The sequence below is a fragment of the Oryza sativa genome, chromosome 4, assembly GCF_034140825.1.
Source record: "Oryza sativa Japonica Group chromosome 4, ASM3414082v1".
Classification (NCBI taxonomy): Eukaryota; Viridiplantae; Streptophyta; class Magnoliopsida; order Poales; family Poaceae; genus Oryza; species Oryza sativa.
In genome coordinates, this window is record NC_089038.1 from 33612145 (window position 1) to 33628842 (window position 16698).

General features: G+C 47.5%; 3 protein-coding genes across 3 annotated transcripts; all 3 read right to left on the reverse strand.

The window, feature by feature from the left end:
- Nucleotides 1-4980: 4980 nt before the first annotated feature.
- On the reverse strand, nucleotides 4981-5828 carry LOC4337219 (uncharacterized). The gene has a single exon (XM_015778695.3). It carries the CDS (start codon nucleotides 5630-5632, stop codon nucleotides 5300-5302), a length of 333 nt encoding a protein of 110 aa, XP_015634181.1. The 5' UTR covers nucleotides 5633-5828; the 3' UTR covers nucleotides 4981-5299.
- Nucleotides 5829-11131: 5303 nt separating this feature from the next.
- LOC4337220 (uncharacterized) lies at nucleotides 11132-11751 on the reverse strand. Its single transcript, XM_015779015.3, has one exon. It carries the CDS (start codon nucleotides 11628-11630, stop codon nucleotides 11337-11339), a length of 294 nt encoding a protein of 97 aa, XP_015634501.1. The 5' UTR covers nucleotides 11631-11751; the 3' UTR covers nucleotides 11132-11336.
- Nucleotides 11752-13140: 1389 nt separating this feature from the next.
- On the reverse strand, nucleotides 13141-16698 carry LOC4337221 (probable inactive receptor kinase At5g67200). Its single transcript, XM_015778891.3, has 2 exons — nucleotides 15031-16698; nucleotides 13141-14080 (listed from the first exon to the last, which is right to left on the reverse strand). The coding sequence occupies exons 1-2, from the start codon at nucleotides 16604-16606 to the stop codon at nucleotides 13524-13526; spliced, it is 2133 nt and encodes a 710-aa protein (XP_015634377.1). The 5' UTR covers nucleotides 16607-16698; the 3' UTR covers nucleotides 13141-13523.

Sequence of the window (16698 nt, forward strand, 5' to 3'; positions counted from 1 at the left end):
AGTGTGTTTTGTGTGAGATATCGAGGTAACAGTCGAGAATTAAAGGCGTGCCCTTTCATGGGGGCGACAGGGAATGTGTAGATTGGTGATGAAAGGCGTCAGCATTCGTAAAATCGTAATCATCAAATTCACGAAAAAGCGGGAGCTGTAATAAAGGTAAAAATTCTCCCTCGCATGGAGCTAAAGCTCCCCTGTTTCACCTTTCCTGTCGAAATTCATGACGACGACTGACAAGAAATATATGGGAAAACTAATCTTCCTTTACAATGCCTTTTAAAGCAAGCGTGAATGTGTGATTTGTGAATACCAATCGAATTCCAGTTACTTGTACATTGACCTATACCTTTTTTTAGAGAGAAAAATGATGTTTTAGCTAATTAATACAGTTTTTCCTCGTAAAGATGTGAGCTTGCTAAAGAGTAGCTAGCTACAGTACGAGTTTTGTTCTCAGTTTTGTATATTTAGTTTACTGCTAATTGTCTGCTTTAACGACTTGACCTGATCAATTAATTCAGCAAGCTTGCTGATCCCCCTCTGTTGCGATCAAGATCTGACCAGGTATTTGGCCATCATAAATGTAGTTACATATTTGCTCCAGAATATAAAAAAAAAATATCTTTGTTATATGTACTATATATGGTCTAGTATATATGAAGCTCGATCTGATCGACTCATATAGTCATATCTCAAATGAAATATTTATGAACTTTGTAGTGTGTTAAAATTACAGTCTTCGTCTGACAAGTAATTACCCTGCTTACTTTGCTGTCTGCTAGTCTGAATGCATTGCATATTGTGTGCTATTCTCTCTATAACTAGCTAGCTAGTCACAACTCCATCTATATATACCTGCATATATGATTGCGCATGATCATATAGACCTAGCTAGAAGCAAAGCAAAGCAAAACACAGAAAAGTATATTCCTGTCCGCAATCTCTAAGATCGATTTGCCATATATATTTGCTCTATATATTTAGCTAGGTTAGCCGCAGGCAGAGAGGGGGCTATCGATGAGGAGACCATCAAAAACCTCCATATCTGCCATCGATGAAGCGGCAACATGCTAGTATATATGATTGGCAAAGCATGCAAACGAAAGCGAGACCCAGAATGATTGATGCTGAGGTTGACCTTGGAGTTAGCGCCTCCATCTATCGTTGAACTCGCAACAGGATACTGCACATCAACAGAGCCATGGCTCCAGACCTCCAGTACGCACTGAAAAAATATTCCTCCACACTGCATATGTAGCAGCAGTACCCTGTAATCTCTATGAACACATTACATGTAGGAGTACACAACATGGCTTTCCTGAAACCCTGATAACCCCCGGCAATATATCAGCAAAAGCAGCAGTACTACCTGCAGGTAAGTAAAGCCCATCATCCCAGAGCTTAGCTAATGATACAGAGAGTGACACACATCATTCTCGTGCAAAAGTTGCTGGGTACAGTCAGGAAAACGAGGTGCATGCTTCCTTGCAAAATAACATATTTTACTGTTTAGTTACAGCAAATCATCAGGATCCATAGATCGATCGATAAGCTTAGCTTGTGGCATGGACTACACTGGTCCTGTGTCCTTGGTCACACTGGTCATCACGTACTCAGGCTTAGATAGCTTTAATTTGTAGTGTCATTCAGCTAGAGCCTCCCATGCCATGTCCATTGCCTGCAGGGGAGTGTCTGTCGTCTCTACACACCATGCATGGTGCAATGCAAGTGACACACCATGCAATGTCGGGGACCGTCAAATCGGTCGGTCTTTTGCTACTCAGCAGCAATGATACAACAAGGCTGCGACGCGTTAGAGGCCCATCGATCAGAACAGGGAATGCATGAGCTACTTTTCGGTGGAATTACAGTGGCCAGCGAGAAGAGAGAATGTGTTGAACCAGACATATCCATGTACGTACGGCCTCCGGCGATCTCTGACACGCATGCAATCGCAATTGCAAATTGTTGCAATGCATATATATATACATAGTCGCCGTACGTTGTAGTAGCCAGGCGTGTACGTATGGATATGCACGATGGGATTACTGAAAAGATTTTGGCAATCCCGGTAAAGGCACACTGGGTGAAAGGCAAAAAGCCCGGAAAAGAGAAAAAGGCGGCCATGGATGGCCAGACTGCGTGCCGAGAGATCAGTGAAAGCGCCAAGCTGGTCACCGGCGTTGGCGACTTGGCGGTGTGGGGGAGACTACTACACCACACCACACGCACCAGCGCGCGACGACGAACGGTAGGCGAAAAGCTACCAGCTTATTACTGCATCCATCGCGCAAACAGCGAGCGCGCTAGCTGTGAAATCGTCAGGGACCAGTTTAGTAGCTAGTACTCTGCACATCTGCAGGCTCATGCTGCGTCTTGTCTGAATAATCTCGCAATGTACGTAACGCAAGTAGTACAGTACAGTGAATCAGTGATGGCGTTGATCGATCTACGTACACCGGCATTGGGACTTGCTTTTTCTGGGGGGGTTTGATCGATCGAGTAGATCGCGCCACGCGATGCTGTGAAATCGGGGAGATTTGGCATGCACCGGCCTCTCCTTGCTCGCGGTAATCATCACAGATTCACCATGCCGCTGTCAACTGGGGGCAATATCTTAATCCACGCGCGTAACAACGAGATGAGATCTACTGATCGATTTGTTTGCTGGAGCTAGATTACTAGTACTAACTAGATTTGTATCAGGTTATGGATATCACATACCTAATAGCTAATAGTAGTTGACTAAATCTCGGCAGGACTCACCACATACCATGTCTTATACGGGAACTGACTTCGGATATGGAAGGAGTTCCGGATAAGGAAAGACAACCAGAGTTCTACATGGAAACGACAATGACTACTCGGATTGTATCTATATTGGTTTCCCTAGTTCTACTTGGATAAGGGGACACCTATGGGTATAAATAGAAGACCCCCTAAGAGGAGAGGGGACACGGAGCAATAGATCAAGACACAATATCAACATACAAGCCAACATACGCCAAGACAAGACGTCGGATATCGACTTCAGAAATAAGCATGGCTAGTCCTTTACGGTGTCTACGGATACTGTTAGGAGATATATAGCATTGTCTCTGATCTCGTCGGGCACGAACTCAAGAAGGAAGACTACCCTGTTGTCGACTACGGGATGGTTTTATGGCCGCCATATTGACAACAGTTAAATATGCTACCCCAAATATTGTACTGGTGTAATTATGGTGAATAAGAGCAACGACCGGCTTCGGCCAACATGATGTAGGGTTATTACCTGACAATTCAGCGGCCCGAACCTATATAAAAATCCTCGTCTCCATCTCTTTTACCTCAATCTCGCATATACCCTGGTACCAACGATCCCTATACTATGCAAATACCGGAATCGCGACATCAAACGTCGACAATTTGATAAGGGCTTGTTCACTTTGATGCTATTTCTAACCATACCATTTTCTGATAAAGTTGCCAAAATTATGCATATGTTTGGTTTCTTACCAAACTTTGGTAAAAAGACCAGAAATTTGGCAACTGCACAGTACTGACCAAAATTTGGTAGAATATACGTTGGCAACAAAGTGACCACATTCAAAAATAGCTATCTTGCTAAAATTTGGCAACATTATCAACCTTACTAAAAATTTTGACAATACCAAAATTTAGTAAGGTTTATTTTGGCAACAGTCTCTAAGTGTACTGATCGGCTGGCCGACGACCATGCATTGATCGACATGTTCCAACGATCGAGGTGGACAAATTAAAGTAGCAACAGTAATCCAGCAGTGCTTGTTCGTCAAATCCACTCGGGTCCCATGCCATGTCTAGCAAGTACACACCACGGTTTGACCGTGAGTTCCGAACAAGCTTTGCGACTAGTTGTTTCTTGGTCACTCTGAACCGTTCATTTTAGATCTAACGGGTGACGTTGATATTGGTTAATGCCGTATACTACTTCTCTAGGCTGTGGGCCAACTCGGCCCGCAAGATAATCCGTTCGCAACGCTAGTAGGCCGAAAGCCTGCATTCCATCAGTTGTCTTTGTCCTGTATATGGGCCTAACTTAGATGCCTGACATTGATGGCGATCCAAACTTTCTGATGGGTCTATTCTGGGCCGAAGCTTTCCTCCGCAAACTTAGCTATACTGGGCTGAACTTCAGGCTCCATCGATTGTTCCTTTATTTGGATAGTCTCAGTTTTGGTTGGCTATGGGAATAAGTCCAAATTGACTCCCTTAATTAGTGGTTGAATCTAATCTATATCCCTAAACCACAATACCGGATATCACTGACATGGATTAGATTCGGTCACTAGTTAAGGGAGACAAAGTGGGACTTATTCCTGGCTACGGCGATGGAAGAAATTACTAATGGGCTGCTGGTAGCTACAGTAGAACAGGGAGATGGGCCTGCGGGCTGTCAACACGGGACAGAGTGCACGCGTCGTTGCATTTTCTTCGGTTTAGTCCCATACCGTAGGCCTAAGGCCGTCGCTACATGGCAACATCAACCTAGGAGGACGGGACAACCAAGGCCAACCTGAGCTTTCCCGTCTCCGTCACCACTCGAGCTCGGTGATACCGTCTAGCTCCTCTCTCGTTAGCTATTGGTTTCCGCGTGCCACCATCCTACAGGCCTAGAGAGATGTGGAAGAGAGGGGAGACGCTGAAATACGTTTCAGTGATGATATATGTGAGTGGGTAAACTACGACAAAAAATCAGGACAGTAAAATACCAGTAGCACACAACTGAATTTTAGTGCTCTACAACGACACTAAAGTGTATATAAGAAACACGTTCAAATTCCATATCGCTAACAGAATAGATGCACCACCACCAACTACCTTGTGCATGGTTTAAATTCGAAGATTAGGACACGACGATCACGCCCATCAACTTACTTGCATATGTAATTACACACCTCATGATTCTACCGAATTTCAAATTTCGAGATATATACACAAAGAAAATCATTCGGAATCATCAGATGGCGACGAAATGCTAATTAAACTCAATCAAAATATGCGGACTCCAGTTTCTCGTAGTTCTTCAATATACATCGTTTCATCAAGCTTTTTTTTAAAAAAAAATCCAGAGTCATGGAGGAGCTAGCTAGGAGCCGCAGCTGACAAATGCAGCAAGAACAGAACAGAAGGATTTCTTATGTGCAAGATCAAAATAAAGAAAGCAGCAAAGCTAACCTATCTATGATGAACACTTCCCCACTGACAAAGTGACAATAGTGATTCCGAGAAACCAATCGGAGAGGACGCATTCGATCACCCGACAATGCCGAGAGCGCCATGATCAGTAGGAGATCCCGACGAGGGCAACCATGGTGTAGGCGACGAGCTCCTCCCGCGACCTCCGCTCGCCTGGCGACAACGACGACGAGCGCCCGTAGCCAGACAGCTGCGGCAGCTGCACCCTGCGCCGCCCGCTCAGGAACATCCGCATCTCGCCGGCGAGGAACTCCGCCGCGCCGCGGAGCGCGACGCAGACGCGCGGCAGGTGGCGCGCCAGCGGCAGCACGAGGTTGAACGGCCACACCAGGAACGAGTACTGCAAGAACGCCTGCAGGAACCCTCCGCCCGCCGCCGCCGCCGCCGGCACGGCGAGAAGCACAACGTGAACAGCCATCTCGATCTCCAAACTCCGAGCCTCTCCAGTTTAGTTTCCACCACTGCCGCGCGCTTACATATGTGCGGGCCGTCGTGGCGTGCGCGTGGCCTAGCTACCGGCCGTCTGCCTCGGCCATGATGCCGATCAGCGTGGTGGTGGTGCTCTGCGCGCTACAGAAAGGGCCATGGCTTGGAGTGGGTGATGCCTGATCGATACCTTGCTTGCTGATGGAGAGATGCTTTTATAATTGAATCCGATCGGATGACGGATCGGCTCGATCGCTTGACAGGTTTGGTAACTGTTAACCCAAACCCTCTGCCGGTTATAAAACCAGTCCCAATAACATGTTAGAGATCGTAATGTGAAAGAACGTTATAGAAAATCCAAACGTGATGACTACACCAAGATATATTTGGTGAGGGAGTTCAATTGTAGTGATTATCAATGTTCTTCCTCGATCCAGTATAATTACAGTGTGCCTAGGGTATCTATGAGATCATGACCATCGACCAAAGCTAGGCTGAGGACTAGTTGTTTCTCGCCTATACTACCATCATCACGTTATTATATGTGTGTCTCTGTTTAAGAGAGGTCTAAGATAAAAGTCCAACTTCATTATTATCCTACTACTTATTACATGTTTTAGTAGTTAACTGTAATCGATTTTATACACATAACATATTCAACAGATTAACCCTTTACACAAATTTTTGCACGGCCGGCCGCCCGGCCGGAGACCTCTCGTTGTTGCTTGCGTTTGTCCAAGTTTGGCGTAACGGCGAAATGGAATTAGTGAGAGACACTGTGTCGGGAGATAGCGAGATTCTTGGCATGGGCCAACCAGCCATTGGCATCGATCTGGAATTTACCTTTCTGGGGGAGAAAGTAATGACACTGCCTGATTGCTTGCGGGCCCGTACGCACGCTTTTGTTCTAGTCTGAACTGAACTGTACCGACCAGCTTTACATCCACATGCACTCAGCCACTCGCTACTTTAGCAGTGGTACCATGTCCAAGGTCACTGAAGCCTGGCCTCTTTTTTCATTTGGATTATTAAGCGTATTGTTACGGTAAATTATTGATTTAATTATAGAAGTGAATTAAATATTTTTATAAACAAATATAACAACTAGTTTTAAAAAATGGCTAAGGAATACAGTAGGAAAAAAATATTTTAAGAGATTATATTTTTTTTGAAAAGCAAATAATCCGTTAATAATCTGATAAATAAGCTGAAAAAACAAAGCATTACGATAGCTGATCAGTGATCACGGATGTAAAAGTTCAGATATGGGCATTGACCATTCTAAGTATGAAGTTATACGAATCTATTAGGCCATCAGCAATGGGTACTCTTAACCCGTGTCTCCGCTCACGGCCGTCTGCCTCCCGTCGCTTTTTGAGGCCGAACCATTCCCCAGCAGGGGAGCACGGCGCCTCGCAGGGGGGCGCGGCTCTCTCCGCGCCTCGCCTACTTTTTCGTGGGGGGTCCGAGCCAGGCACCACGTTGAAGCGTGGGGAGCTCGTGGACACGACGCCCTACCCCGATGTTTCCCCTTGTACCCTCGCCCTTAACCACAGCCACTGGCCGCCGGCTCCTCGTCCTCATCTGCCGCGCCGCCGCCGGTGGCTCGCCGTTGACCACCGTGACGGGAAAGAGAGGGAAAGGGACAGGGAGAGGTAAACGGCAGCGGCGAGAGGGAAAGAAGAAGACCACATCTGGCCACAGCTTGCCGTTGACCACTGCGTCGACATGCCAGATCCGCGCGTGGCTCCCCTGTCGTCAGCGGCGATGGCCCTGCGACGGCGACAACCCCGCGACGAGCGGAGGGATCTGGCTCGCCGTTGACCACCGCGTCGGCATGCCATATCCGCGCATGGCTCCCCCGTCGGCAGCGGCGACGACCCCGCGATGAGCGGAGGGATCTGGCACCCCCGAGCGGCGACGGGCGGCAACGAGAGAGAGGGAGAAAGAAGAGCGGCGGTGGACGCCGGTGACGGGAGAGGCGAGCGGTGGCGGCGGAGAGAGGGAGAGGCAACTGCGGCTTGAGGGAGAGGCGAGTGCGGCAGCGAAAAAAAGAGAAGAGGGGGTGGGAGAGAGAGAGATTAGGGGTAGGGTAGAAAAAATAAATATGGGACTTTGTGGGCTGGGATACCCATTGTGGGTTGGAGTGTCTCTATTAAGTTGCTTCAGATTTTGAGGAGACTATCCAGAGGTATCCTCTATTACGAGCTGAGTTCCCCTATGAGTATCCTCAGTTAGTGAGGACACTCTAGGAGTAGCTTACATTATAGATGCCCTTATGAGCCCTCACTTGGCCGACAGAATAAAAAAGGATTGAGGCTGTGTTCACGATTCTTGGTTCCCGAGGGAACATTATGCACGAAAAACAGAGTGGTCTATTAGCGCGTGATTAATTAAGTATTAGCTATTTTTTAAAAAAATAAATAGATTAATTTGATTTTTTAAGCAACTTTCGTATAAACTTTTTGTAAAAAATACACCGTTTAGCAGTTTGAAAAACGTGCACGCGGAAAACGAGGGAGAGGGGTTGGGAAAATGGGTGCCGAACATAGCTGAGGTGTAATCGGAAGCAGAATGATTACTGTATATCGCAATGTGATGTCGACATCGGCAATGTTGGCTTTAGTTCACGCTAAAATTGAAAGTTTGGTTTAAATTGGAACGATGTGATAGAAAAGTTGAAAGTTTGTGTGTGTAGAAAAGTTTTGATGCGATGGAAAAGTTGGAAGTTTGAAAAAAAAGTTTAAAATTAAACTCGGACATCATAGTGGCATCTTCCAGGGCCCAACTACGGATAGCCTGACACCTGATGCACAACAGCTTCGGTCGATGCCAAGCAAATGCATTAGCAGCTGTCTACTACGCGGCAGGCTCTGAAACTAAAAGAAATGAAATACTCTCGTTTCATTTTGTAGACAGATCAACATCGTTTTTAAGACTGGATAAGGTCTTAGCTCGGGTGTGTGTTTAAATATTGGTCTCCCTATATTTAAAGTGAGTAGCATGACATTGCAGTTGAATTTTTGTGTAGTTTTGCGTACCGAGCTAGAACAGGTCAAGCTGGAAGCAAGAACAAGATTGGATAGTTCAGATATATCTTTCAAACAATGTAGCCCCACAAGGATCAGTAGACAGTAATTGGTCGAAAAATCAACAAACCACTTACTCGATATGCACAAGTTTCGCTATCCATTTTGTTATCATATATGCCACATGGTCGTTTCCCCGCAATTTTTTTGGTCGATTCAAGGTACATGTGCTGGCCTTTCTCGGTTCGAGAGGCCACTTCGATTGCATTTTTGGCCTTTCGGCAAATCCCTGGCTGCATTTGGGATCCATTTGATCTGTAGATCATCCACTGTGTCACGATGAATCAATCCAAATCCAATCGATGAACTGAAACCGGCAAGTTTTTCCATCGTGACGTGCAAGCATACTTGTTCCCTCAATCATGCCTGCACAGATAGCTACGTTCGTTGTACGGTATAAAGATGTTAATTCAGACAACAGGGACATTCAGCTGTAGAAAAATACGATAATGTACTGGAATACACTGAAATATTACTAAGATTCGTTGAAACTGTAACGGAAAATGAAGCAAATCTGCCACCTGTTACTGGTGGCATCTTCGTCCTCAGGCTTCAAAGCCTTCAATGATCCTGACGCTGCAAGCAACAAAAGATGAAGGGGAATGATGGCTGGAATGATTGGAAGCACAAATACTGCCGCCGTGCAGGACAGCTGTGGCGCAGGGCAGACTGCACACTGTACACTCCATAATGCTGTATGCCACGATATATTGCTACAGATCAAGTGATCACTCCTGAACTAATTTTCGCGGTCCTGTTGTCGATAGCATTATGGCATGGCATAGTGGGCGGGCTTGCCGGCCGGGACCGGATAAATCAAGGTAACTGCCTGTGATACAAGAGCAGTTATCCTCCCATGAAGGTTTTTTTATGTAGCCACAGAAGAATGAAGGATAGGAACTTAGAAACCAAAAATCTTGTGAAATACTCCCTCTATCCCAAAAGATTGACGTTTTAAGGATTCTTAAGCAAATTGGATACATGTAAAAATAATCAAGTTACCCTTATTCTGGCCCTGTTCAGAGGCACTAGCTGCCGCAGCGGCTGCGGCAGCAGCAGCCCAGCCGAACGCACCCTCTATTTAATATGTGTGGTCGTTATTTCAGTGCTATTTAATTTGAGGCAAATTAAGTGAACATGCATACATGTTATACTTATGCTGAAACGAGAGCTTTTGTGGGACATTTTTTGAGATGTAAACGACATGTTTTGCGGGACAAAGAGGCTAGTATAAAGACGAAGTACACCAAATCAGAACTGATCTAATGCAACCTAGGGTGACCGGCATTGTATGCCCGATCTGACAACCTATAGTAACCCAATCTACTTATGAGCAACTCTTTGCATGATAATTAACTTTAATGTATCCAAATGTATCTATAAAGTGCCTCTTCTATGTTAATTTATTAACTCAATTCAAAAACCAAAGCTAAACCCTAGTTTTCCTGTCCAAAAGATACTACATCTTGAGCCTCAACTTCTCCTCTATTCATACTTAAAAGATGACTGCACAAAAGCCAGGAATACACTATCTCTTTACAAATTTGGACTCAAAACCTACTTAAATTTAGACTCCTTTTAAATATGACCATTTTTTTCAATTCCAAACACTTTCCATGTAAGCCATATAGAAGCTCTACCTCCACATATATTGTTCTTTATCCAAAATATCCGGTATGATCTCCTTACTGATCCCCTCGGTTTAATCATGATTATATCGCCAGCAACATCCCTGAAGCCTCAAACAAGTCCCGATATTTGAGAATAAGTTCTTTCCTAACTTGATTAGTATTAGTATAAACACAGTATATCATACCTATATAAAATAATTAGAAGCTATAAACAATTAAAAATTAACGTGAAAAAAATTACTCTAATTACGAGTTAATCAGTTTGACTGTTGTGATGGCTGGTCTGACTTGTCAAGCATCTCTGGTTAGATCGCCTATGCAATGACACTCCACCAAATTAATACCTCTTCATAATTCTCTCAATAAAAATCATTGCAACCAATTGTTCATGATAAATTAATAATCATAATAATGATTTCACAATGTCCTGCTTAAATCAGGACAGCAGGACATCCTAGATAATACCTGCGCTTGTGTTAGTTTTACTCTTTATTTTAGAAAACCTTGTGTTAGTTTTACTACCCATTTACAGTTTGTTTCATAAAATGGTCACACCATCACTAAAATTGCGGTTGTTTTGCTGAACGTAGATGGACGAGTTCAGAGTCGTGCAGCACTACTGTCGTACTGTGCACTGATCACAGTCAGCGTAATTGGCGTTTTGCAGAGCGGCAAAGATATTGCAACCGTGTCGTAACTGTCAGTCTAAGCCGTCTCAGCCTAGTGCAGACGCATTCTCGCAGCATCAAAATTCGCAACGTTGAGACGAGATTTTCTGGCCGTATTTCACTTGTATTTACACAAAATCACGCGGTTACAACTTACAACCAGCCCTGAACCTGATACGGTGAACCTCGCAATGGTGTCGCCACGTGGAACACCAAGAGCAGAGCATCAAGAAACAAAAAAAGAATGAACCCAAAAAAAAAAAAAACCAAGAAGAAGAAGAGAGAAGCAATAGCAGTTCGTCAGCTTTTCAGTAGGAGATGCTGAGCAGCGCCTGGCGGAGGAGCTCGTCCGCCTCTCCGCCGCCGCCGTCGCCGCCGCGGATGCTTCGGCTCCAGACGTTGCCGCCGCCGCCCCGGCGCGCGTAGGCGCGGCGCAGCAAGGCGGCGTGGAAGACAACCCCGCCGTAGAGCGCGGCGCAGGCGGCGGGCAGGTGGCGCGGGAGCGGCAGCCAGAGGTTGAGCGGCCACAGCAGCGGCGCCGAGAGGTGGAACAGGTGGAGGAACCCCCTCGCCGCCACGATCGCCACCAGGTGGAACCCCATACCACAGCCCGCTCGGCCGCTTGCTTTGCTCGGTTGCTCCCAACCCAAGTTTCACGAGAGCAAGTCGTCGCTTCGCTGCACGCTGCTTGCGAGTTGCGAGCTCTCTCAAGTAGCAGTGGGCAACTGGGCATCATTGGTAGTGCGTGTTTCGTACTCGCGGGAGCTGTGCGTGTGATGTGGCGTCGGCCGCGGTGGTGGTGGAGGGTGGCGCGGGTGCGGCCTTCCCCAGTTGAGGGCGCCGGGCGCGGGTGGGCAACTGGGCACATTGATGGCTGATTTTATTTTGTGTGATGGTCGGTCAAGGCCCCCCGACACGGCAACAACGAAATGGCTAAAACGGCTGCAGGTACGACGTGCCATAAAGGACCTGGGATAGCTTTGAGAAGCAGCTATTGGTAGCCGGTTTATAAGAATCTGGCTTCTGACTTCTAGTTTATTTTATAAATTCTACAACTACAGCTTCTCAGAATCTGGATCAAAAGATAGACTGATTGGGAAAGTTTCTGATTTTAGAAGAAGCTATAGCAGCTAGAAGCTCCCTCAAACAGGCCCAGATAAACTCGGAAGCTAAACTAGAAGAATGAACCGTCGAAATTAACCGTTAGCACTTAGCAGCTGGCTAGATTCGGCGAATTTTACACAGTTTTTGGAATGCTAGCATAGTAAGCCTCGTTTAGTTGGTAAATTTTTAAATTTGATTGTCACATCGGATATACGAACATATATTTGAAGTATTAAAAGTAGTCTAATAACAAAATAAATTACAAATTTCGCCAGGAAACTGCGATACGAATTTATTTAGCCTAATTAATCCATCATTAGCAAATGTTTATTGTAGCACCACATTGTCAAATCATGTCACAATTAGGCTTAAAAGATTCGTCTCACAATTTACATGCAATATATTTAATTGATTTATTTTTCCTATATTTAATATTTCATACATGTGTTCAAATATTTGATGTGCGTGAAAATTTTTATTGTGACAACTAAACAGGGCCTACTACTAGTAAGATTCTAGGTGGGCGTAAACATCACGGGAGCATCTGAACCAGCAGTACACTACTGGTGCTAGCGAGCAAGTGTCGTAGTAAGATTCTAGCAGCACAGGCCCACAACAGAAGGGAGCAGCAGAGGCTGCGCAGGCCAGGCCAGGCCAGTATCCCCTGCTGCATCTCGTGTACGGGCCCCGTTTTGAGTGCCATTTCTTATGGGCTTTACATGGGCCATATTTGCACGCGCGCGGCCCGGCAACTTGTATCCTAACAATCATTGTGGTAGACAATTGTTATGTTCTCCATGTGAAGTGAACAGCAGCAGCTAGATATAAAGAAAAGTGGTGCAAACAACTTAATGCCGCAATTGATTCCGCGTGCGCCACAGAAGCAGCAACATACACCCCACTCCCATTCCCATATGACACCCAGAGCACACACTCCCCCAAGAACTTTGCAGTTTAAGTATCTGAAAATGAAGTCCTTCAACATGTACTAGGAGGAGTACAAGGTAGTAGTAGTGCGAGTACGATCTTTTTCGATATGCAAGGCCATATCATTACAAGCACTATAAACAAACCCTCACTGCACAGAGGAGCCATGTTCAAAATATAAGTTCTCAGAGTTCTAAGCACTGGGTATTCCAGTACTACTTTAGTAAGACTACCAACAGACAAAGAGCATGCTGAAACTAAGTTTAAAATCACGAAAACATTTTACAGCATGCTAAAATTCTTAGCTGGAAGCGAACTAGTCAGAGAGATCATGACCCCGCAGCCATTCACCTACATTAGGAACTGTTCTACTGGCTTTTTTTTTCTGAGCAGATCAATGCATGCAACATCGAATGGATCACTTCAGAATTCAGATAATCCTGCCGACATAAACCCATCCATGACTAGGAATTGCTAGTAAGATCGCTGTCATTGTCTCCGGCAGTATCTGCTTCCTTCACTTCCTGAATCATCTTGAGGACTTGCCAGGCAGTTGGCCGACTTTCAGGCGAGGATCGAACACAGGCAGATGCTATGTCAACAATCATAGAGAGACGTTCGACGTCCACTCCATCGTCCCTCGCAGACTGGACATAGGTCTGAAGATTAGTTGCAACCAATACTGAGTGCTGAAGCGGAGGCTTCCCACTGATAAGTTCAAGGAGGAGGATGCCGAAAGCATATATGTCTGACTTTGGAGTTAGCCTTCTGTTGGACTTCATGTTTTCTGGTGCTCTATAAGCAGCATCGTCTTTGACTTCTGATGATTCCAAAAGGAATGCCAAGCAATTGTCCGTAAGACAAGCCTCAAAGTCAGAACCAAGCAGGACATTGGAAGACTTGATGTTTCCATGAACAAGTCGGGATGCTTGGTGAATGTAAGCAAGGCCCTGCCCGATGTCTTCAGCTATCTTTAGGCAGGAAGTCCAGTGAAGTGGTTTTGCTCGAGATGACCTTGAACCTGCAGTGCACACAATATCAATACAACCTACATCTACAAAGTATGGCTCTAAGGTACAGTAATGTACAGAGGAATGTATTTCAACATCATCGAATCCGTAAATTACTTCCATTTATCATGCCTTAAAGGAAACATGCTATTACTTGGAAAATAATATGTCCTTGCTCCAACACCAACATATCAAATAAATCTTAGTAACAACTATATTTGAGCTCCAAACTTTCACTAATGTTTGTGCGACAGCTTAACTTATAAGAATACCCACATTGACAAAAGACTCGAATTTGAGCAGGCCCTAAATTCTACAACAAATTGGCAACAATCACATTTCAAGTAGCTAGCATTGCTATTTGGTCATATCATAGCCTTTGATGAACTAAGTTCACAGAGGAAAATACAGTTTTCCTTTTGTAAACTCCATTTGACCACCCATTTCGTGAATTCAATTGATATTTAGTACTATAGAACAGTGACCACATATAATACCATTGGTCCACTCTAGAGGCTAGGCACTTGGTGAGAGGCTCCACCGACGTTCAATCCCACCCAACCCGGTAGCTAGCATGATAGATCAATGAGCACTTAAGTATGGCTATTCACTATGTTTACTCAGTCCATAAAGAAAAGAGTCCAATAGATCATCCCCAAAAGGGTAAAATAAAGCATCACATGCATATGTTCAATACAGGCAAATAGTCATTCTCCTGCCAGATTTATATTCACGTGGCCCAAGTTCTCTAAATTTTAATTCCATCCCATGTTAGTTGGGATGAAGAGAATGTCTGGTTCAAAAAGGTAATGCTATCCTAGCACCCAACTAGTATAATCCAATGGAATTTGCATTAGAGTAGATGTAACGGCAATAACCAGAATTGCTCCTAGCACAAATGATAATCACACAACCTATCAAATTTCCAGATAGAGAACAACAAAGGCTGCAGGGTACGCACCATGGATGAGAGAGTAGAGGCTGCCATTGGGCTGGTAGTCATAGACGAGCAGCCGCTCCTCCTTCGCCTGGAAGAACGCCCGGAGCGAGACGAGGTTGGGATGCCGCAGCCGGCCAACGGCGTCCATGTTCTGCTCGAACGCCTCTGCCTCCAGCGCCGCGGCGCCGATCTTGGCCGCGTCCAGCCTCTTCACGATGACCACGAGGCGGCCGTCGAGCACCGCCTTGTACGTCGTCCCCACGCTCCCGCGGCCGAGCACCTCCGCCGACGCGCGCATCAGCTGCTCGAGGCTGTAGCTCGCGCCCTCGCCCGCGCAGAACGTTAGGCAGCCGCTCCGCTCCAGCCGCCGCGCCTTCTCCTCCGGCATCATCATCGCCGCCGTCTCCTCGTCCGGCACGCACTCCACATAGCCGAGATCGGTGTTGTCCCTGCTCACCTCCGACATGGCCGCGCTCTTCTTGGGGCTCGGGTATGCCGCGGAGCTCGGCCGCCGACGCTTCTTGCCCCTTTTCATTGCAATCATGGCACAAAGTAGAAGCACGGCCACGAACGCTGCGGCGGTAGCCGCAACGGCGATGGCGGCCCGCCTCCTCAGTTTCCGCGAACGCGGCGTGGATGAATCGGGCAAGCTGATGTCGTCGCGTTGCGGTCCGTCGCCGGTGGCCGCGGCGCTCTGCACCGGGGGAGCAGCGGAGCCGTTGTTGCCAGGACCGTGAAAGAAGAGGAGGTGGGAGCCCCGGCACTCACGGCGGAGAACCTCGCCGCAGAGCTCTGGATTGCCCGCGAACGCGGCGGCGCCCATCTGCGCCATGACGGGGGTGACCGGCACGGGCCCGGAGAAGTTGTTGTACGACACGTTCAGCAGCTTGAGCGAAGACTGGTTCCACGCCGGGAGGGAGCCATTAAAGTGGTTGGCGTCGAGCCGTAGGAACGTCAGATGCGGGAACGCGACCTCAATGCCGGGAGGGAGCGCGCCGGAGAGCCTGTTCCCGGCGAGGTCGATGGAGCGGAGCCGGCGGAGCGACGCGACCGAGGCGGGGAACGGCCCGGAGAAGCGGTTGCCGGCGAGGAAGAGCGCCTTGAGGTTCTCGAGCGGGGAGAGGTCCGGGATGGGGCCGTGGAGCGCGTTGCTCTTGAGGCTGAGCACCCGGAGCTCGACGAGGCGGGAGAGCGTGGCGGGCGCGAACGTCCCGTTCAGCCCGGACGACTCGAGCACCAGGCGGGTGATCTGGCCGTCGGCGCTGCAGGAGACGGCCGGGTGCGAACACGGCGACACCGCCAGAGGGAACCGCAGATGCGCGGAGGGATCCGCCTTGGCGAGGAATGCCGCAAGCAGCGCCCCCGGGGTCGCCGTCGAGACCAGCGTGGCGGGCGGTGGCACGGCCCGCACCGGCGCGCGAGGAGGGAACGTGGGCTGCGAGTGCGACCCGCCGCCTACCGCCGCGGGCGGCGGCCGTACGGCCTGCACCGGGGGAACAGCGGGCAGCGTAGGCTGCGAGTACGACGAGGCGACGTCGCCGGCGGCATAGGCGGCGGCGACGAGCACGACGAGGAGGAGGCGGAGGCGGTGCCGCATCGTGGTGGGCGCTTGGGTTGGGGGGTTTTCGGGGGGGTTGGGTGAGCGGTGGGTTTCAGTGGAGTGCGGCCGCGTGATGTGGAGTGGAGTGA

Bases quoted from the DNA above. Each gene is read 5' to 3' on its own strand.
- LOC4337219 (XM_015778695.3), bottom strand. From the start codon at position 5,632: ATGGCTGTTCACGTTGTGCTTCTCGCCGTGCCGGCGGCGGCGGCGGCG.
- LOC4337220 (XM_015779015.3), bottom strand. From the start codon at position 11,630: ATGGGGTTCCACCTGGTGGCGATCGTGGCGGCGAGGGGGTTCCTCCAC.
- LOC4337221 (XM_015778891.3), bottom strand. From the start codon at position 16,606: ATGCGGCACCGCCTCCGCCTCCTCCTCGTCGTGCTCGTCGCCGCCGCC. The intron at 14,081-15,030 runs GTGCGTACCCTG...TGTGCACTGCAG, and splicing joins CCTCTACTCTCTCATCCATG to GTTCAAGGTCATCTCGAGCA.